The sequence below is a fragment of the Aspergillus fumigatus genome, chromosome 3, assembly GCF_000002655.1.
Source record: "Aspergillus fumigatus Af293 chromosome 3, whole genome shotgun sequence".
NCBI lineage: Eukaryota > Fungi > Ascomycota > Eurotiomycetes > Eurotiales > Aspergillaceae > Aspergillus > Aspergillus fumigatus.
The window spans coordinates 777,071-797,842 of NC_007196.1; the positions used below are offsets into that span (position 1 = coordinate 777,071).

A 20,772-nucleotide genomic window follows, 5' to 3' on the forward strand; every position below is an offset into this window, starting at 1 on the left:
TGTATGACACCAACAAGATACGTCACCCTCAAATCTGAATAGGAAGTCCTGAGCATCAATGGAGAAGACTGCGAATATAAGAATGAGCTTCGCGATCGGACTGCATTTCATCGCCCTTCGCACAAGAAGACATACGTGCATCTGTCGCTTTTGCTCCTGGTCACACGGATCCTCCTGCCAGAATGACGCAACAACTTGAAGAGAAAAAGAAGATTGATCTCGCATTGCGAACAATCCGATGCCTGATCTTAGACCTTTGCCAACAGTACAAGGGCGGGCACCCGGGGTGAGTAAACGATGTCCCGCTAACGATGCCGGCAAGCAGGGGAACCTGACATTTTTCCTCACCAGGGGCGCCATGGGAATGACTGCGATTGGCATTGCATTGTGGAAGTATTGCATGAGATACGTCCCAACGAACCCCAACTTCTTCAACCGGGATCGCTTTGTGCTCTCCAACGGCCACACTTGCCTCTTTCAGTACACCTTCCTACATCTGACGGGCTACAAGGCCATGACGATGGACCAGTTAAAATCGTACCACTCTGAGCGGGAAGATTCCTTGTGCCCAGGCCACCCGGAAATTGAAATTGACGGAGTTGAAGTGACCACAGGCCCCCTGGGCCAAGGTGTCGCAAACGCGGTGGGCCTGGCCATGGCAACGAAGCATCTCGGTGCTGTCTACAACAGACCGGGATTCTCACTTGTGGACAATACGACATGGTGCATGGTCGGTGACGCCTGCCTGCAGGAAGGCGTTGCATTGGAGTCAATCCAGCTCGCTGGCCACTGGAGACTCAACAATTTGGTCATCATCTACGATAACAACCAGGTAGCGTTGGCTCCGTATTTCCCAATATGGCCGTACTGAGCCTGACAAGATTCCGAAACCCAGGTGACGTGTGATGGCAGTGTGGACATCTGCAACTCCGAGGACATCAACGCCAAGATGAGAGCATGTGGCTGGGATGTGATCGATGTTGAAGATGGCTGTTATGATGTAGAAGGGATCACTGCTGCCCTCATGCGTGCTCGCTCCAGCAAAGAGAAACCGACCTTTATCAACGTACGTACCGTGATTGGCGTCGAGAGCAAATTCGCCGGCGACGCCAAGGCGCACGGTGCCGCCTTCGGCGAGGACGAGGTCGCGAACATCAAGCGGAAACTTGGATTGAACCCAGATGAGCATTTCGCTGTCCCTGACGAGGTATATCAGTTTTTCAGTGACGCTGGGGGAAGAGGCCGAGCCCTGGAGGAGAGCTGGAATCAGCTCCTACTCAATTACTCGACGGAGCACCCGGAGATGTACGAGGAGTTCAGGTTGAGAATGCTCGGAAGGATGACACAGGACTGGACAAAGCTCATCCCGTCAAAAGAAGAATTCCCCGCGTCTCCAACAGCCTCCAGAAAGTCTGCCGGCCTCTGTTGCAATCCCCTGGCGGCGAAGCTCGAGAACATCATGGTGGGCACTGCCGATCTGACTCCTTCGGTAAACATGGCATGTAAGGGCAAGGTCGATTTCCAGCATGTAAGCCACAGCCCCGTCCCCAGGAATATTCATCCCTTTACTAATCAAAACTGCTTTGTCCAGCCGGAGCTCAAGACCACTTGTGGCCTAAATGGCAACTACACTGGGCGATATATCCACTGGGGTATTCGGGAACATGCCATGGCTTCAATCTCAAACGGACTAGCAGCCTTCAACAAAGGAACTATCCTGCCCATAACCTCCAGTTTCTTTATGTTCTACATTGTAAGTGGAACCATCAAACTACGTCCCGTTTAGTCCAAGCAGTGGTGGCTAACACTGAGCAAGTATGCGGCCCCGGGTATCCGAATGGCGGCACTTCAGGGCCTGCAGCAGATCCATATCGCGACTCACGACTCGATTGGCACCGGCGAGGATGGGCCGACGCACCAGCCCATTGCATTGGCAGCGCTGTACCGTGCAATGCCAAATCTTCTCTACATACGGCCCTGTGATAGTGAAGAGACGGCTGGGGCGTTTATCGCAGCAATGCAAGCAACATCCACCCCGACAATCATCTCGCTGTCCCGGCAGAACTTGGAGCAATACCCGAAATTTTCCTCGCGAGAAGGGGTCCAGCGGGGTGCATATGTTTTCATCGAAGATGAGCAGGCTCAAGTTACGTTGATTGGTGTAGGTGCTGAGATGGTCTTTGCAGTCCGTACGCGACAGGTGCTGCGGGACCGTTTTAACATCAGATCTCGCATTGTGAGTTTCCCATGTCAGCGTCTTTTTGCACAGCAGAGCCAAGAATACAGGAGGGAGGTCTTGAAATATCGGTCAGGAATCCCCCGTGTCGTTATTGAGGCATATGCGGTCACCGGGTGGGAGAGATACGCCGATGCGGGCTTCACAATGAGCACATTTGGACATTCCCTACCTGGTGCTGCAGCATATAAGTACTTTGGATTCGACGAGCATGTGATTGCACCAGAGGTGGCAAAGCTCGTGGACGAGGTTCAGCGGGACGGCATCGAAAGCTTGCGAGGTGACTTCAGGGACTTGAATCCGGTGCGCCGTTAGGTAACGACCACAAATGTAATATAATGCATTTTGCACTCTAATAGTCAATTTAAGTGCAGAGAGCATCTTTGGCTTGTTTTGACTTGTAGCATATCTCCTCGGTCATCGAAGAACGGGACTAGGGAAGGGGGCAGAAAATACCTCGATCGGTTCGGTAGGCCTTGCAAGAAGACTCATTGGCGCATATGCTATGGTAAATAGTTCATATCAGGTGTAACACTGATCGCCCTGCTACACCATGGACAGCTTCACCGGATGGCAAAAGGATGTCATTACGACAAATCTCCCCAAAACTCTTGAAGATCGACCGCCCGCCACTTGGTAGGCCAACCAGACTCTTGTTCAATTTTCTCAAGCAATCGCAAGATTGCCTGATGCTCGCTCGGGTGGCTCATCCATTGGCCAGCAATCCACAATGGCTGGATCGAATTGGTCCACGCACCGTGATGGTCATTGCTCATGGAGATGCCACAAATCTGGCGGGCATGCCACAGGATCGAGCGTGGCTTGGGTTCTAGTCGCACATTGGTAGGCTTGGACTGCAACAGGAGTATTGCCGCGGTGTGGTAGAGCTGATTTCCGGAGATCGCCGCTGCATTGCTGAAAAGAATGGTGGGAAATGGATCAGTGGAGGGAAGGTTGACGATCGGTTTCATCTCTTTCGGCCGTTTGACGTGCCAGTCTTCCACATAACGCCACAGCTTCAACCATCGTTCCATGTAGGCTATGTCGCTGGGGTCGCACCGCACACTCGCCGCTCGTCCTAGCAAGTGGGATGGCGCCAGGAGATCCAAGGTCTGTGCACAGAGGTAGACGGCTTGATTTGCGCAGGTTTCAAAGGTGGATGTGGATTGAAAGAGTCTGATGTCCGTATCGAGATCAATCATGGAAGCCCAATGGTTGACTGGGATCAATGTCTTGATGGAGGAAATCAAACCGCCGCATACGTCCATCCGGGCAAAGCACCAAAAGAGTGCCTGCTCAACACCTCCGACAAAGCCATTGATACCCACAGCTTGCATCAAGTGTGCGCATCCGTCGAGATGCCGTCTCCAGGCTTTCGGGGCACAGCTGAGCATCTCCAGCACACACAGGACAACGCAAGAAGCGATCACTGCGGTGGTCCTCGTTGGAAGCTGGGGGAGGAGAAGCTGGATGGCTTTATGGTAGAGCGTTAAACTGCGCTCGATGGGCAATGTTTTGTTTTTCTGCTCTTGCTGACGGGCAGATACAGCTAACATGGCGTAGCGGAGGTGCTCGTGGGATTGTGCCATCACTGGAAGGGTATATTGAAAATGACGTTGACTGTCAAACTTGTCCAGCCACGGGGCAATCTCTTCTAGCCAGTTCTTCCACAGATCATATTCCACATCCTTGGGCAGATCCACGGAGGTTTGGTTGTTGGGCATCAGGCTATAATCTTCGTAATCTCTAAGCTGTATAATCGGAACCGTAGTGAAACCTTCGCGCCCGAGACTCGATCGAGCGGGACCCGCGCTGTCGGTAGAATTTCGCCGAGAAGGGTAACGGGATCGCGCTTCCTGCATGAGATGGCTCCTTAGGGTGGAGTGCAGCTCAAGATAGTCGGACCCAGGCAGGAAGACGCCATCCTCGAGACTCACATCAGGGGAATAATTAGTGGAATCCCAGCATTCAGGAAAGCGTTGCAGGACGGGGGGGGTATTCGCGTCAAGGCCAGGACCAGGAGGGAACGAGCCAGGCGATTTGTGCATCACTTGCTGTAGCCATGGATTACTATCCACTAAGTCCTCGGCAGTTGTGGGCTGGCTCAGTTCTGTTCGGCGTCCCGGACCCGATAGCTTAGTAGCTGCCAGGCCCCCAGATTGGTCCAGAGGTGAATGCGTGGGAAGCTCGCCACCCATCGAAAGGTCCTCTGAAGCACGCTCGGAATCATCAGAATTAAGAGGCTGCGAGGCTCTCGTGCGGATTTTGGGTACGTCGCACCCGGCCTCTTCTCGCCGTCCTGGGTCCTGCGCATGGTGCAGCGGAGAGGCAGATCCCCGATCAAGAAGAGGATGCTGGGCCGTATCAGTGGGAGAAGACTGATGATAGTCCCGTATCACCTCAGAGGTAACGTCCATAATCTGAAAAGTTTTCTGCGTCCTATTCTTCGACTGCCGTGGGCAGCCGTGCACCAGCATCTGCGTGTTTGCTTCCCGAAAGGTGACTCGCATCCCCCATTGGCAGGTCTCACCTCTCTTGCGGCACCTGAGGCACGTTGGTTTTCCCTCATCGCACTTCCTCCGCTTCTTCCGACAGTTCAGGCATTCTGATCTTGTCCTTCCCCATCTCCGAGCCTCTCTTTCTCCTGTCCGATCCGATACTGGATCTGGCTCACCTTCTGCTCGACCTGGAGAGTCCACTTGCATAGTTGGCCCCCGTCAAGCTCTCCTGTGGATAACGAACAGTGATGTGTATCGGTTTGGGGATCTTTAGATCTTGTAGTAGAATGCAAAAAGACGTTACCAAACCGCTCTGCACTTCACGCAGTGGTTGGACAAGACGCGGCTTGACAGACTGATCACATCGGCTCGAGAAAGCCTCGTTGACTCACATGACCGTGATTACTCCTCAGTCACGTGAAACTGATCACATCAACCGTTCTTCCCCAAAGTGTATGATGACGGCAATTTCCTTTCGTAGCCGCCTCAGAGCAAGATCAAATGGAGGCATGTCGCTTGGCTAGCGCGTGATAATAAGGCGGTATGTCTAGGTCCTGACGCGAGGTGGCTTACTAGTTTCCTATTACGTATACTGAAGAGAGTAATCTCGATCTGCCTGCTCAAGCACCACGCTAAAAAGTCTCAAGTAGATGCCAAGGCTGCAGGGGCATTAGTAATATCAACAGCCCAACACAAACCTCACCAGGGCATTGTATCCATCCACTTGATAGCCCGCAGGATACTCCATACTATCTATCATGATACAAGAGACCCCGTAACTCCAAACGGGCGCCCAAGCAGTCATGTTACCCCGGATCTTCCAGCGAGTAACAGTTAACAAATATATCCCCCTTTAACTGACCAGGATATTGGCTTAAGCCTCTCCCATTGCAGATGTAGCGCTTCTTAACTCCGTACTTTTCTTGGGTTGTGCGGAGCCTATCGGCCAGACAAATCACCAGTCTGTTACTTTTAATACTCCCGATAGCATAGCAATGCTGCTTGCCAACCTCACCCTGTCCGTTTTGCTGAGTGCCATAAACACTGGCCATCTTGAAAGGATATCTCTTGCTGGTCAGGTAGTAGTTGTCTTGGTCCCACTTGAGCGATACTGGAAAAAACACCTATCGATCCCTGAATAGCCCCATGAACCGTGTTTTCTCGCTCGAACTTTACATCACCCAAAGTGTAGTATGGATGAGGCTTCGCATTGATATAAATGCTACTGTGATTGCTGCCCGATCGTGTAGTAACTAGGACGTTATCGGGATGTAGAATGCTTGCGCCGATCCGTATGTTCCCCACCTGCGTTGCGGAAACATACAGTACATGGGCCTGGTAGGCGGAAATTGAATGGTCTTCCGCTTTCTCATGGCTTTCATCGACGGTCTTGTCGCTCTTGGATGATGAGGGAAAGGGGGCAATGCAACCCTAAGATCAGTGGAAGAATACCGAAAGGACCCAGAAAGAGGTTTACCAGTATGATAATTCGTTATCTTGACTCTAGTCAGATCGTTTGAAGTCAACTGGTATGGCTTGCCGTCCTTCTGCGCTTCGAGCAAAATGTAAACAAAATGAACAGTTCTATGCAGCAAGCTCGTGCGGTCTACTACTTCGTGCTTCGCAAAAAAGTTGGAGACAGAGTGAAATGTGAGTCTCTCAGCGCAGAATCATTCCAATGCAGCACAAGGACATATCCAACGCAACCAAGTCAGAACAATCTGTGGATATAAAGCAAAGGCAGGGCGTCGAAACATTGTCAACTATGATAGAGTACATATACACCTTCTTCTATCAGCAACATACCGGGTGGCTCTATGATTTTGAGCCCATTGGTAGCTTTTCATTTTGAACTTTGCCATAGGGCTGAAGAGTACGACATCTTGGTTTAAGGAGCAAGTGTCGGAAGAGCTTCCTCCGCCGTCAAAACGACTGTCCAGGGGACCTTTACTATCTGTTACGGGCGGCCAATGCGTTCCTGACTCCGACTCCGATAAGCTCTTTGTGACAACCCTCGCGGATAACGACAACAAAGATGCTTTAATAGAGATGGACACACTGAAACCGTTTCTCATTAACCCCGATCTTTGCAGCGGACTTAATTTGTGAGCTCACGGAGAGAGGGTCCAATCCTGGTCTGCTTTTGTGAATCAGGAATCCATCGTTTTTGCTCTCACACATGTATTGAAACACAAGATTGACAGTTATATCTGCCTGTTTTGTTATTAATTGATGTCTTACTTGGTTTGATGCGAAACATTGGTCCAGGTGCTCTCGGAGATATCAGTTAGGGACGCCCGACATTCTGCAGGTCTAACTCCACATAAGCTACATTAGAGCATGTATCAGTACAGGTGTCGCTGAGAGTTCTAGCATAAACTGCCATCACTGCACGACTGATCACAGTGATAAGTACCAATCCAGTTATCCTTTCCATAAACATCCAATCCCATCATCCACCCATTCAGCACTTGGTGCAAGTAGTCCAGGTTCTGTGGCATACCATGCGCCTTACCCTCAGCCGAGCAGGGGTAGTCCTTCGTCAGCCCTCTGTTCCCATTAAGCCCGGACCCTGCCGTAAACCAGCCATTGTATGCACCCAGCGCCTTGATCGCATTACCCCCGGACGCATCAAGCTGCGACTTGAGATAGTGCGTGCCCGCGTCCACATTATCCTGGATGCTATCCGTGCACTGGCCATTCGGGTAGTTGTCGCACGAGACCTGCATCAAGCCCGGTGTGGGACCTCCCGCGTTGGCATTGCAGGAGGACTCCTGCATAGCGATGACGGCGAGAATGACCGGGTTGACACCGTACTTGGATGCGCTGCTTTGGAAGTAGCTGTCGTACTGGGCGCAGGCGGAACCAATGCCGTTGTAGAAGTCTTGAAGGCTGATGGTGTAGACGTCGTCGATGGAGAGGAAGGGAGGCTTCCAGCCGGTGGTGGTGATGCCGGTGTTAAGCCAGTCTTCGGAGCTAGATGTTTTACTGTTAGCAGCAATGACTCCAAAAAATACGTGGCGAAGGAACGGTACCCGTTTGGGCCGGTGCTTGGGGTGACATTGTCTGTTGCACCTTGCGCCTTAGGGTTTTTGCCGACACCTGGGTTGGCGGACTGAGCGGTGGCACCAATAGCGAGGGCCAGGGAAGTCAGGGTGATGCTCTTAAGGACCGCCATTATTTCTCTTGCGGTTTTTTGGGGTGTGATTCAGCAGAGCTGAAAGATGACCGTTCGTGTCTATCGAGCCAGCCGGCAATGGAGCTGTTTAAGTAGTTCAGTTTATCCAAGCAGTAGCTCTGCCTGCGCAGATATGATCATCTTCCAAAAAGGATCCTCAAACCCAGCATGTTGATGCGAATCGACCAGTTTCTCAATCAGGTAATCCTGCAGTCCTGGCCATCATGCACACATCCAATCAAAAACAGCAACTCTTCTATTTGGTCAGGGATTCGAGGTAGTCTGACAGGTGCGGCACCGACCTGTTTGATCTGAAAGATGGGAGTGATTTCATTGGCACGCATTGTAGCAGAGTCATCTTAGCGTCGGTTCGGCATGTTACCTCAGTGCGTCGATCTCGGTACATGCCTGCGAGAAATTCGGCCAGTACCGGCAAAAGGCACGAGTATGGAATAGTCAGATATCTCGTGCCATAAAGGCCATCTTGCAGTGTCGATTGTCAAGTAAGCCTGACGTCTGTAGTTAACTAGCCTAACGTGCAAGTGATTATGTCAGCAATGCCGATCGCATCGTCGCTATACCAATTTCCCTTTTAGGAAATGCATAAGGTTACATCTGAGGTTGGGGGCGGTTTTAAGTAACATCCTTGTTCTAATGGAAGAACCTGGCAATATGTTTGTCATTTAGACATGTTTACAGCTAGACTCTAGGACCGAGATGCCTTGATTGACTCATCCATTAGTAACTGACGACGACGACCAATTCTTTGAGAGAATTCCAACATGCTGATATCAATAGCCATAAGTGCAGGATAGGCTAACAAATATTGCCATCATAGTTGCAAATTGCTGGGGAAGCGACCGACTGCAACGTGAGGTTGATGTCATTACCTTCTGGGTAGATGCATTCTAGCCACTCGCGCCTCCTTCAATCAACATGGAAGTGTATAAACACCAAGTTTGTCACCTAATTTCCTGATTCGAACAAGACTATTTTGAAGCAAATGTGGGCGTCCCCAGTGCCCCGTAGACTAAACTAAGCATAACTAGCCCCCCGACATGGCTTCTTGAGACTGCTAGATTTAGGGGTCATATCAGGTTTCGATGGCGTCGACCTCAAATTTGTGTATACGGCCCAAGATTTGGCCTCCCCGCTAAGGTGAAGTATTCTAGAACAACGGTATCAACGGTACGCTTTTACACGTGAGAGGCAAGAGAGGACTGTTCTCTTGATTTTGATGAATAATTGCTGTATCCTCTCGGGGTTTCTACTGTATACCAGGGAAGATAATTTTTCCACTATCCTGATCTCGGCAACACCGAGTTCGGCACACATACTACCGACGAGAGGCACTCTGTCGGTCATTCTTCGCGCAAAGTCGACGGAACCTCGGCGATTAAACGAGGCGCGCATGAGTGCAGAGGCAATAACGGATTCCTCTAGTGCGATATGAGCTGGATCAAGTGGCCTTGCTATTGGCATGAGCGACTAACTCGGCAGTTTCAGGGCTATTATTCGACTTGAAGTATTGAATTTTATTGCTTGATAGATGAAAAAGGTCAATCATAACCTATTCAGGATGTACAGATTGTTCCGTACAATCTTTTCACTGGCAATTTGCTAGCGTAGACGTATGCCTTACGACAGCGGCTGCCTGCATGAGCCACCGCAAAAAAAGGGCCAATGCCCTTTTTGAAAGGTGTCAATAAAACATCCCATGGTTCATTGTTCGCCTGTTACGAAGGCAGATGGATTGTAATGGGATTGGTGGGAATGTAGAATTATCTCCTTGCTTAGTCACAATGCTGACCACTCATTGTTTGACTTCCTTCAGCAGCACCATTTTTTTGTGTTTCTGCCCCTGGCCCAGAAAAAGGGAACCATGGTTCGGCCAGCTTGCACACAAGGCACATTAATAAAGGAACTCGTGGGAGTCTTGAGGGCAATTCTATCTTTATGAAGTCACGAATAAGGACAGTATCAAAAAGAGTCTGTGAAGCAGGGAACATTGAATTTGTCTTTGGATGCTCATGTGGCACGTAGGGTACAAGTCATTGCCTTTCGACATTCCCTACTAGCATGGGAAAGCCTAGGATGCTACTAAAGACCTCAGAACATAGCTACAATTCTCCTAGCCTCAGAGAACGGTGGAGGTGAGCTCCACCCACAAGACTTTAGGCCTTCCGACGTCGCTATTCTTTCCACTTTCGCCAGTAGCCCGTTTGAGGGATCTGATCCTTTCCCGGCACTTGGCCACGAGGTCCAAAAGTCTAGATCCCTGGGGATATGCTCTTTGTTCTTTGAGTAGGTTTCACCACACAATGATAAATCTCATATTCGTTGCCTCTTGATGCTGAAACACAACCCTAGTAAAAAGAAACAATGAACACAAAGGCCGACCAGAAATAACCCGAGCTCCAGAGCCACGCAACTTGGCCTCCAACAACCAGATTCCTGTATTGCAGAGCCAGAGTCCCACACAGAGCCACTGGTCAGGAGAAGTAGCCAATGGCGTTGAATTGGAGTACAATTCAGGTACCACGCAGAGATTCTAACCAATCCCACAACAATACCAGAGATGTCCTGTCTGTGTTTTCAATCGAACTGTCCAATAGGCTACTGTCAGGATGTCAACAAGCACACGACCCCATGAATCTAGACCATGGCATTATCTGTGTCGGAACCCCAGTCCAGTTCCATCAACTCGTCCATGCTGACGCATTCCCTGATCAATCATCCTCAATCCCAAGACTCTATCCAAGGGTTCAACCTCCCGAACCAAGGAAAATGACATCCATCAGCGCCGTGGGTGTTCGAGAACACACACATTCGACTGACAAAGAGTGGAGTGGCGGGACTTAAATCTTTGTTTTCAGAATGTTATAAAAGGGCGCGAGAGGGTCCCTGTTGGATTCCTCCTGTTCAACCATCGCATTCATTAACCGTGTGTATACACGCTTCCATTCCTTCATTTCTTCTTTTGGTTTGATACTTCAGACGCTCTCTTCGAATCCTCACATCCGTCGTTGCTCCAGTCAGTAACGACACTGCCATTCCTTCGGACTTCTACAGCTACCTGAAGCACACTTGACATTACATCCGCTCTCTTCAAAATGCAGTTCACCAAGTCTCTCTTGCTGCTGGCAGCCCTCACCTCCAGCTCTCTGGCCCGTCTGCAAGGCCACGAGCGCCGTCAGTACGCCACCTCGGCCTCCTCCACCGTCGCTCCCTCCTCATCCTCCGGCGGCAGCTCCGCCTGGACCGCCACCCCAGCCGGAGGCTCCTACTCCACCGCGGGCTTCGGCGGCCGCACCTCCAACAGCGGCAGCGGCGAGACCTACGCCGGCAACGTCGGCAACCCATGGGGTAGCAACATCATCGAAGTCTCCGCCGACTCGGCCTCCAACTACAAGAACGTCGCCCAGATCAGCGGCCAGAACAGTGAACCTTGGACCGTCGTCTTCTGGAATAAGATCGGCCCCGATGGCCAGATGACCGGCTGGTACGGCAACGCTGCTCTGACCCTCACCCTCAATGCCGGAGAGACCAAGTACGTCGCCTTTGACGACGACACCAACGGCGGATTTGCGGCCGCTGCAGGCAGCATCCCCAAGGACTCGAATGGCGGGTATGCCTCGACCTGGGGCGAGTTCGATTTCACCAGTGCCGGGAACGGCGGCTGGTCTGGTTTCGATGTCTCTGCCATCCAGGCGCAGAATGCGGGCCTGACCGTGCAGGGCATGAAGATCTGTGATGCGCTGGGGGGTACTTGCTCTAGCATCACCCCTAATGCGGCGTCGGTTGACAATGCCTACACCACTGCTGAGGCGGCTATTGGGGGTATTGGTGGGAACCTCTCTGGTGGTGGTGCAGTGCGCCTGGCTGTTACCATTGACTACAGTGGCTAAGTTGCACAATTGGACTACGATGAACAGGGAAAGAATAGAAAATTACATTGATAGAATATAGTTGCTTTGATAGCAACAACACACGAATCACACTCGTTTACACTTATTCATATTGATGGTGACACAAACAGGTAGAAATTAGGCCATAAGTCTTAGTATCATTCTATCCATTCATTGGATGGGCTATATCAGTGTACTCATCTGTCCAAAGTCCGATAGTATGGCCGATTTCCTTCTGGTTAACCAAAATTCTGATAATCATCGTCTTTCGGATGCTAAGACCTGTGGCCACCGCAGCAACCCTGATTAAAAGGGCATTATCGCTCTTGATCCTACATACCGACCTACCCTCATAGCTGATCTTGATCATATCACCGACACTATCTCCACCCATACTTCCGACGTAAACTTCCTGTCGACACCACCTGTAGCACCAGCGAGGTATGAATTCCTCTACAACCCAGGCTCAAGACAACTCCAACGCAACTACAATATAAGATTCGGTTTGAAATGGCTCAAGTCTGGCTCATCACCGGCTGCTCCTCAGGCTTCAGCAGCAAATTTGTCACTCAAGTCCTTTTCCGCCGGGACAAGGTCATTGCGACAGGCCGCACCATCGCCAAGATCGCCCCTATAAGGCGGAGGCGCTGCACTCATGCAGCTGGACGTGACAGCCTTTCAGGAAACACCGAATCAAAAGGCCTCTGATGCGATCGCCATCAACAGGAAAGTTGATGTTCTGGTGAACAATACAGCTTACACGCAGTTTAGCACATTGGAGGACATGAAGTAAGCGTCTGACACTATGCACAGGATGAAACTAGACAGTACTCCGTCCAGGCTTGGAGATCACGTTTCCCAATTCACCACCAATAGCTTCAAAACGATCAACATCACCCGAGCGTTCCTGCCGCATCTCCGTAAACGTAGGGAAGGGGTCATTGTTCACATTGGCTCCATGGCTGCGTGGGAGTCATACCCTGCCGTCGGGGCATATAGCGCCTCCAAGGCTGCGTTTCGCTGTAAGTCCATCCGGTAATTGAGGTTCAAGAGTCCCTATTGACAGAACCGACGCAACGGAGGCTCTTGATCATGGAACTAATGATCTCGGAATCAAGACGCTCTTGGTGGAATCTTGTCAGTGCCGTACTGAGCTCTTGAGCGCCGAGAGTCGCGTGTTCGCTGAGCCTAAATTCCCCGAGTATCAAGAGTTGACTGGGGCGAACGGGAAGCAGAGAAGTGATCCCAAGAAACAATTGCACGTATCATTGATGTGGTCAAGAGGAGAACGCGGCCAAAAAAGGGACAGTGGCCAAAGGAGCTGGCGCTGGGCCCGGATGCGGTGGCAGCCATTCGGAAGAAGTGACAAGATACGCTGAAGAAGTTAGAAGAGGAAGGAAAATTCTCTTGTGGGACAGATATCTAGTGTCGTTTATGTGCGTGACTGTACGTCACTCGTCAGATGTGGATAGCAATGGACTTGTCGGTATGACGGTGATGCATAATCTTGCCGGGATTTCGAATAAGAAGATCGCATATGTATATCCCCATTCGATGCAGAAATACTTGAGAATCCAGCCTCACAACCACATGCGCCATTTAAGGCTCTGCCCAATAGGACATCTGGTCCGTGAGTACGGATCGCCCTTCAATCATCCATGGCCTCGAGACACGCATCCATCATCCGATCGATGGCTTCGGCGCGTTCCGCAACAGTGATATATTTCCTCTCTGCAAGCTTGCTCAAGGCGTCACCAACCCAGTGCTGACAGTTCCAATCCAGGTCCAGCGGCCCGTTTTGAACTAGTGTCTTTGCCACAGTGGACTGGATGGGTCCTGAGCCGATTACTTCTGAGATGTCGGCCACAGGCACCACTTTTGCGAGACTTCCGACAACAGAAGGATCCTTGTTCTTGATTTGAGCATATTCGAACATTCCCTGCGTGCCTAGGATGTGCATGATGAAACTTTGGTTGTCGGGGAGCTTCAGGTACAAAGCAGTGTGGCGGTATTCATGGTAGTCCAGAGGTTCGCCTTTATAGACGAGGACATAGAGTTTGAGCATTTGGAAGATGAAGGAGCAAGTTCCTATGGCTCTTATTGTATCGTACAAGCAGACCCTCCAGAGGTGCAGGGGGGAAATTGCCAACACAAGGTGTAATGCTTTGTGACCCATTGACTTTACCTAAGCGCCCAACGGTGGGGCAGTTGCAGACTCTTCAACCAATCACACAACATTTCATCACTACGTTGTTACCTTGAGGTTCAACATTGTTATTTCCAGTATGGACATCACAAAGAGCTCTACCCTTTTTATACTGCTAGACCTACCAGACACCTCAATTATATGGAATATATGAGTAGTCTGTGGCGATGGGCCTTGGCCTAGCATTCCAACCTCCAGCATGTACTGAAAGTTGAAACCAGTGAAACCGCCCATTGGTTCATATATGGAAAATTTGCGTCTGGTCTGAACACAAACACTATCTTGAAATCGTTACTAAAAATTATGAGCTGTAAAATTCTTGATATAATGACTGGCTTTGAAAAGTCCAAGTCAGCCTGTGATCTTGCTTTAAGAACCCCCCTACGACTGACATCCTCGACCCACATCCAGGAAACAGGAAACTCACTGCATCGCATGAGTCAATTGAGTCGAGATGCTCCGATACATTCAAGCCCTTCAGCTATCGACTTTATCAGGGGACCATCAGTAGCTACCTAGTCACCGGCGCAACTTATCCCTGTCCAGCACGCCATGCCTTCCAGGCATCAGTCCATTCGAGAATGAGCCGTCGATGAAACATCAAACATAACATTCTTCTGGCTGGAGATGTTGCAGATGTAGGTTCCCCAACCGATCGCCGATCATGCATTAGATGTGCAGATCATCCGTTGGAACGCCTTGTCTTCTAAGACATGGTTAATGATGGTCCTTCCCATCCATGCTTTGCGGATCATGTACTTGACGTTTCCTGGGTACGTTGCAGGCATAGGGAAGTCCAGGGGCTATAATTGGTCGGTGGTGAGTATATAACTACCAAGGCGGGCTTACTGGATGCATGAGATATTCAACGCTTGTTACGATAGGCGTGGCAACCTGACAAACTATACAGTTTATTGTTCGGGGGCGACACAACTTGGACAAGGATAGATCCAAATATCAAGATAATAGAGCTCTTGCCATTTCAGCTGTTGCACCTGTCATAGTCGAGCAGAAGACAACTTGCTGTGTAATCATTGACGGGTACACCTTGGTTGCAACTGGGATCTTCGAGTAGAGCGGCAGCCGCCGTACACAGCAATAAGCGAGAATGGAGGCATAGTGCGTCACTCTCCTGTACAATGTTTATAAATTCTAAACACCACTTTCTCATCGATACTGCCTGGAACAGTTTATCGAAGTCAGGGTCAGGAGTCAGAAAATCGGTATAATCAATGACAATGAGGACCGATCTATCCCAATACAAAGACGGCATAATCTCTCAATTTCAGCATAATTCTGTGCCTCCACTGATACACAACTCTTGGAAATCGAGCCAACGTTGACTCTCCGTACTGTCCAACCACAATACCAGCAATGGATATTGTTCCTCATCTACTGGTATGGTATACTTCTTGTCGTATATACTTAACAAAAGGGAGGATCAGCTTCCTAGTTCCCGTCTGAACGAGAGTATAGATGCTCGAATAATGATAAACCCCACCCCAGTTATTGAAACCACATCCTCAGAATATCTGAGAGAACCAAATACTACTACTGAGTCGGTCGTCGATTGCAAGGAATTATACATGATAAGTTTTATTCCTCGTGTTCTGCAATAATCTGCAATGTCTCGGGTATCCGGAGGAGACACGGACAGACCGTCGATACCCAACACCTGCCGTCCATGGTCGTTGATAAGAAGACTGGGCTGAAGGAAGAATACCCCTGCGTGGTCAGCCACCGTCACTTGCATTATCTCTGCAGAATTTAATATCAATCAATCTAAACTGATAGAGTACACCCCCTCTTCCACCGAATCGTTACATCGACAATCTGCCGCTCCGAATAGCCTAATCTACTTAGTCTCTTGACCATATTCGTCTGGCTCACCCACGATGCTTATAATTCGCCAAGATGCTTGACCAAAGCTTGGTGAACCGCGCCATCCAGACTCCAACTCTGTTAGTCTCCGCCTCAGTAGCATCTGGCCACCTTTTCTAGCCCCTTTGGATACTAGAGGCGCGCTAACTCCGCAGTAACTTACTCGTGCACTGTTGACCTTTCACCTTGACTATTAGTAGCATTCAATATATTAATCATCTCCGATCATCCCGAGCACCGTCGGACGTCCGATTATCGACTGAGAAAAAAATCAAATATGGCAGAACTGTTGCAGATTGCGTGATAGGCAGGCGAAGAAGGACAGTACGGCAAGTATCTACGGAGTACCATCAGAGTCTTAGTCTCATTAGCGTGCACATACCTCTCTACGTTGTTGCTTGCAGTTCTTGGCAATGCTTGACTTTTACGGCAATGATCGCCAAGTTATGGTGGATAGATGGTGGATATGACCTGGTGGTTCCAATGACCCACCGTTATCTAGCCTCTGATGAATCTCGGGAGGAGTACACACTCTGCAAGCAGAGGCCAATCAAGATCCTCAGCGAAGCGATATTCTGAGCTTAATTGGTCCAGATGCATCTAATCCTTTGGTCTTCGCGCAGTCTCGTCCGGCACTCCCATCGCGAGGCGAGAAGATCTCCTGTGGATTTGCTGGATTTGCAGCTCACCAACTTGCGGGGGACGGAGAAATGCCAGTGCTGGTGCAATTTCAACGGATAATATGCCAAATCCGACCAGTAGGCGTGAATCAGATGCTATTCTCCATCGGTCTCCGGTCCTTCTCCTCATCTCATGATAGAGCGGAGACGCTTGACTCTAATTGCTTGCCTCGAGAGTATCAAGCGAGAAGACACCATTGCAGGAGTCGTTTTAACACTGAGATAAGGAATCCTTGGACTGGTGCTCAAGTATAAATTGAAGCTGGATCCCCGGTCCAAAATGTCTACCAGGTCAAGTGTGACTCGCAGGTTATTGACTACCATCAGCCCTCAAACTCATCTTCGACAGCAATAAATTTCATCCTCACCAGTCCTCATCACCATCATGAAGTTCACTTCTGTCCTCGCCTCCGGCTTGCTTGCCACGGCTGCCATCGCTGCTCCCCTCACAGAACAGCGTCAAGCCCGGCATGCCCGTCGTCTGGCCCGCACCGCCAACAGATCGAGCCACCCTCCCTACAAGCCCGGCACTTCCGAGGTTATCAAGCTCAGCAACACCACCCAGGTCGAGTACAGCTCCAACTGGGCTGGTGCCGTCCTCATCGGCACAGGCTACACGGCTGTGACTGGCGAGTTCGTCGTCCCTACCCCCAGCGTCCCAAGCGGTGGCTCTTCCAGCAAGCAGTACTGCGCCTCCGCTTGGGTCGGTATCGACGGTGACACCTGCAGCTCTGCCATCCTGCAAACCGGCGTCGACTTCTGCATCCAGGGCAGCTCTGTCTCCTTCGACGCCTGGTACGAGTGGTACCCCGACTACGCGTACGACTTCAGCGGCATCTCCATCTCCGCTGGCGACACGATCAGGGTCACCGTTGATGCAACCAGCAAGACCGCTGGCACGGCCACTGTCGAGAATGTGACCAAGGGCAAGACTGTCACCCACACCTTCACCGGCGGCGTGGACGGCAATCTGTGCGAGTACAATGCCGAGTGGATCGTTGAAGACTTTGAGTCCAACGGGTCTCTGGTGCCGTTTGCTAACTTTGGCACTGTCACCTTCACCGGGGCTCAGGCTACCGATGGCGGTTCCACTGTTGGGCCTTCTGGCGCCACTCTGATTGATATCCAGCAGAGCGGCAAGGTTTTGACTTCGGTTTCTACCTCTAGCAGCTCTGTCACTGTTAAGTATGTCTAAGAGCGTGGCTCTGGATGAGGCCGACACTCTGTGTTAGTGATGAATGATGATGTTTTGACGAGGGACGAGTCAGACGAGTCAGAAGAGCAAAAGGGTTACTGATGGGAAAAGTGTTAGCCTAGGCAAACCTACTTAGTTTGTTCAATATAGCATACTATCTCTCCTGTCTCAAACACATCTCTTAGTAATAACGCGGATGAAAATTTCTATCGAAGAGCAGAACAGATCACGATCTCTTCTGAAGACAGTCGTCCAATAACTCCGTAGATGATGTTCTCTCCAACTCATCCTCTCCGAGTTGTTGTGACTTGCAAGCCTCTACCCCACTTAATGTATCCTATCGAGCATGATGCGCATAGTCAGAGACAAACTAATGCACATTTCCGTTTGTTTCCAACTGAGACGAATGATATTCAGGACTAGTGTGTCCGAGGTTGGCAATATTGATACAGGCCACTCTTGTTGAGGTTATGATGCAACGTGAGGAGGCAGTATTCCAAGGGAGTGTGATCCTGTAAGTAGCACATACCTCCCGTAGACTGGGGGTAATTAAGGCCGTATTATCAACATTACGAAATCCCGAATATCGTGCCTTTGCTGAAGCATTCAGTTTGGCTGCCTCTATGCCAGGACCAATGCCAAGCTCTGCGGAAGAGTCTTCATGGGATTTCTAGGACTGGTGCGTTGTGATGTGTCTTTATGAAGCATTGATTAAGCCTGGGGTGTGCATAATAATCATGTCTCATTCTTATCTCTTCTTGCTTATCTGAGAATGATCCGTCCGAACGGGTTCCTAAGTTATTCACTTCCAACGCGCAGATCAAGATCATGTCTGGTATACATGTGTCAGCTATACAGGATACATGGCGGTGTACATATCCCCTGCGTTTAATAGAACTTAGTCATTAGTAATATTTGCCATGGTTGAACGAAGCTCTGAAGACCTGACTTCCTGCAGTCTTTCGTCAACGATCTCTGTACATCACACCACATATCGTCACGGCATTTCGCTCGTAATTCCGCGAGGGTATTCACTTGGTCATTGACGCTTCATCATTCATTCCTATCCATCAGTTCAGCTGCATCGCGTGTATGCGGTAGCTCTGAAGGCGGTTCATGACGACTGCGCATATAGGGGCCGCCCTTGTCGTCCGATATCACTGTGCCTAGTGGTACTTGTGTCCGCATCGCTCGTCTTGCTCTTCGTTCAAAGATCGCCCACACCAGTGCCAACAACGCGATGACCCCCAGGGGGACTCCGACTGCAGCTCCAATCGCGGTATCATGACAAGGTCGAGTCGGCGTATCTGTGGAAGAAGGTTCCGTTGTAGCTGACGACGAGGAAACATTGCTCAAGAGAGCCACACCGGTTAACGCGTGCCCCGTTGGAATCCGGAAGCTGTCCATTCCTTCCGGACAGATGACATTCGTCCCATTTGTGATCGGAGTGCCGCAGCAATATGTCGCTATGCCGTTCTCGTAGGCGAGGTTAATTATGGAGCAACCTCCCCCCCGATTCATATCCTCTGTGAGATATCTCGATCAGACCTGTCTAAATCATGTATTTCATGGGAGGTGTGCCTACTGCAATACTGCGGACATCCATCGCCCCATTCTTTGTCTGTGCAACTCCCTCGACCCGCCACGTAAGGTTGATGGGCAACGTTCAAACAAAGTCCGTTGGACATGCATATATCCCCAGAGGCGCAACATCCAGCTGCTTCATCATCGGAGCAAGGGACATCGTTCGATGGATTCCCGTTAGGAAAATAACATCGTCGTGTTGAATTCGCCATGATGGCTGGCCATTAGGGACTCTAAGGATTGACAAGGTTTGAAAATGTTTGACAAGGCTTGAGGCTGGATTGACTGGAAGGTGGGGTGTGCGTCCTTTATCGTTCCTGGTCTCACCCCTGTCTGCTAGTACAGGAGACCAGCGGCGCACGAGGCCGAGACTAGCTAGCGAGGCCATGAACCCCTGCAGATGTGGTGGCTTCTGGGGGTAAACCTCGGCGGTTATTGTTGATTGATTTCTGCCACATCCAATCAGGCGAAATCAATGCTCGCTTGGGCTAGGATGTGAATGGCCCTAGGATTGCCAACTATCCCATATATATCATTGCGGCCCCTTGGTAACATGGCCTATGGAGAGCGAGTAGTAAGCGCTGCTAAGAATATGGAATAACTGTTCACAATAAAATGAGACCTTAAGTTATATTCAATTAAACTTTTGAGGCATCAGCCGTACACTATCAGAACTTTCAAAGGATGCGTTCCTCATGGTTGCCGTGACTATAATCGTCGCTTGCTGGAATCCCATCTGTCTTTATTCATCTGCACCGTCATCGCTTTGCTACACTTCCTCTGATGTTTCCTTTCTATAACAGATGGCCTACTAGCGCTTGGTCATAACAATAACATGTTACCTCCATGCAACGCGGCATGCTCTAACCAAATTTCGGTAAGGAATGTTACGGGAGGCTTGAACGGAAGGTTATATGAGCAGACTCACCTTAGCTCTTCATTGCAAAGATTCAGTTCAGGGTTCTGCGCTCTATCAAACTCTTCAATGCTCGCATCAGTCTCAGAGCCAGCACTACTTAGAACGAAGTACCCGAAATGGTTCAAATAAAGGAATTCGCGGCTACCTCGCGGACTGTTGCCAACAGACGACGGAACCAAGAGACCGGCAATTCCATGATATCTTCGGCCTCGCGGTTGATTTGGTGAAACTCAGAAAGGAATCTACAGCGAGTGCAGGATTCTGCAGATAGAGTCTGGCACTCTAGAAGGGGATTCCCATGGTCGCGATGCTGCAATCAACGCTCTGTTCGCGCTTCTGAAAGTCGACGTCAATCAATTCAGGTATGGTAATGAGGAGATGGCCTGGCTCAAGCAATGGTCGAGGTTTGTGGACATGTCTCTGCGGAGAAGCTGGAGAACGCTCCATCGGTAAATCCTGATCTCAACGAGCACGATACCTTGTATAA

The 20,772-nt window shown here is 50.2% G+C and overlaps 7 protein-coding genes across 7 annotated transcripts; 4 read left to right on the plus strand and 3 right to left on the minus strand.

Annotated features, from left to right (window-relative positions):
• Positions 1–182: 182 nt before the first annotated feature.
• Positions 183–2,551, plus strand: AFUA_3G02910 (transketolase family protein; the record flags this gene model as incomplete). The annotated part of the gene is made up of 5 exons (XM_743520.1): positions 183–286; positions 352–832; positions 896–1,528; positions 1,592–1,753; positions 1,787–2,551. 5 exons carry the CDS (start codon positions 183–185, stop codon positions 2,549–2,551), a joined length of 2,145 nt encoding a protein of 714 aa, XP_748613.1.
• A 272-nt stretch (positions 2,552–2,823) lies between these two features.
• On the minus strand, positions 2,824–4,941 carry AFUA_3G02920 (Zn(II)2Cys6 transcription factor; the record flags this gene model as incomplete). Its single annotated transcript, XM_743521.1, has 1 exon — positions 2,824–4,941. One exon carries the CDS (start codon positions 4,939–4,941, stop codon positions 2,824–2,826), a length of 2,118 nt encoding a protein of 705 aa, XP_748614.1.
• Positions 4,942–6,907: 1,966 nt separating this feature from the next.
• On the minus strand, positions 6,908–8,372 carry AFUA_3G02930 (putative extracellular soluble lytic transglycosylase). Its single transcript, XM_743522.2, has 2 exons — positions 7,770–8,372; positions 6,908–7,710 (listed from the first exon to the last, which is right to left on the minus strand). Exons 1-2 carry the CDS (start codon positions 7,910–7,912, stop codon positions 7,104–7,106), a joined length of 750 nt encoding a protein of 249 aa, XP_748615.1. The 5' UTR covers positions 7,913–8,372; the 3' UTR covers positions 6,908–7,103.
• A 2,429-nt stretch (positions 8,373–10,801) lies between these two features.
• On the plus strand, positions 10,802–11,929 carry AFUA_3G02940 (putative allergen). The gene has a single exon (XM_743523.2). The coding sequence runs from the start codon at positions 11,026–11,028 to the stop codon at positions 11,818–11,820; it is 795 nt and encodes a 264-aa protein (XP_748616.1). The 5' UTR covers positions 10,802–11,025; the 3' UTR covers positions 11,821–11,929.
• Positions 11,930–12,330: 401 nt separating this feature from the next.
• On the plus strand, positions 12,331–13,199 carry AFUA_3G02950 (uncharacterized protein; the record flags this gene model as incomplete). Its single annotated transcript, XM_077804301.1, has 3 exons — positions 12,331–12,609; positions 12,661–12,834; positions 12,887–13,199. The coding sequence occupies exons 1-3, from the start codon at positions 12,476–12,478 to the stop codon at positions 13,197–13,199; spliced, it is 621 nt and encodes a 206-aa protein (XP_077660457.1). The 5' UTR covers positions 12,331–12,475.
• Positions 13,200–13,468: 269 nt separating this feature from the next.
• Positions 13,469–13,885, minus strand: AFUA_3G02960 (uncharacterized protein; the record flags this gene model as incomplete). The annotated part of the gene is made up of 1 exon (XM_743525.1): positions 13,469–13,885. The coding sequence occupies one exon, from the start codon at positions 13,883–13,885 to the stop codon at positions 13,469–13,471; it is 417 nt and encodes a 138-aa protein (XP_748618.1).
• A 3,087-nt stretch (positions 13,886–16,972) lies between these two features.
• gprA (A4/G1 family peptidase) lies at positions 16,973–17,782 on the plus strand (the record flags this gene model as incomplete). Its single annotated transcript, XM_743526.1, has 1 exon — positions 16,973–17,782. One exon carries the CDS (start codon positions 16,973–16,975, stop codon positions 17,780–17,782), a length of 810 nt encoding a protein of 269 aa, XP_748619.1.
• Positions 17,783–20,772: the final 2,990 nt, after the last annotated feature.

Coding starts and splice junctions, on each gene's coding strand:
- AFUA_3G02940 (XM_743523.2), top strand. CDS start 11,026: ATGCAGTTCACCAAGTCTCTCTTGCTGCTGGCAGCCCTCACCTCCAGC.
- AFUA_3G02930 (XM_743522.2), bottom strand. CDS start 7,912: ATGGCGGTCCTTAAGAGCATCACCCTGACTTCCCTGGCCCTCGCTATT. Junction 7,711..7,769: donor CCAAGCACCGGCCCAAACGG/GTACCGTTCCTT, acceptor TAAAACATCTAG/CTCCGAAGACTGGCTTAACA.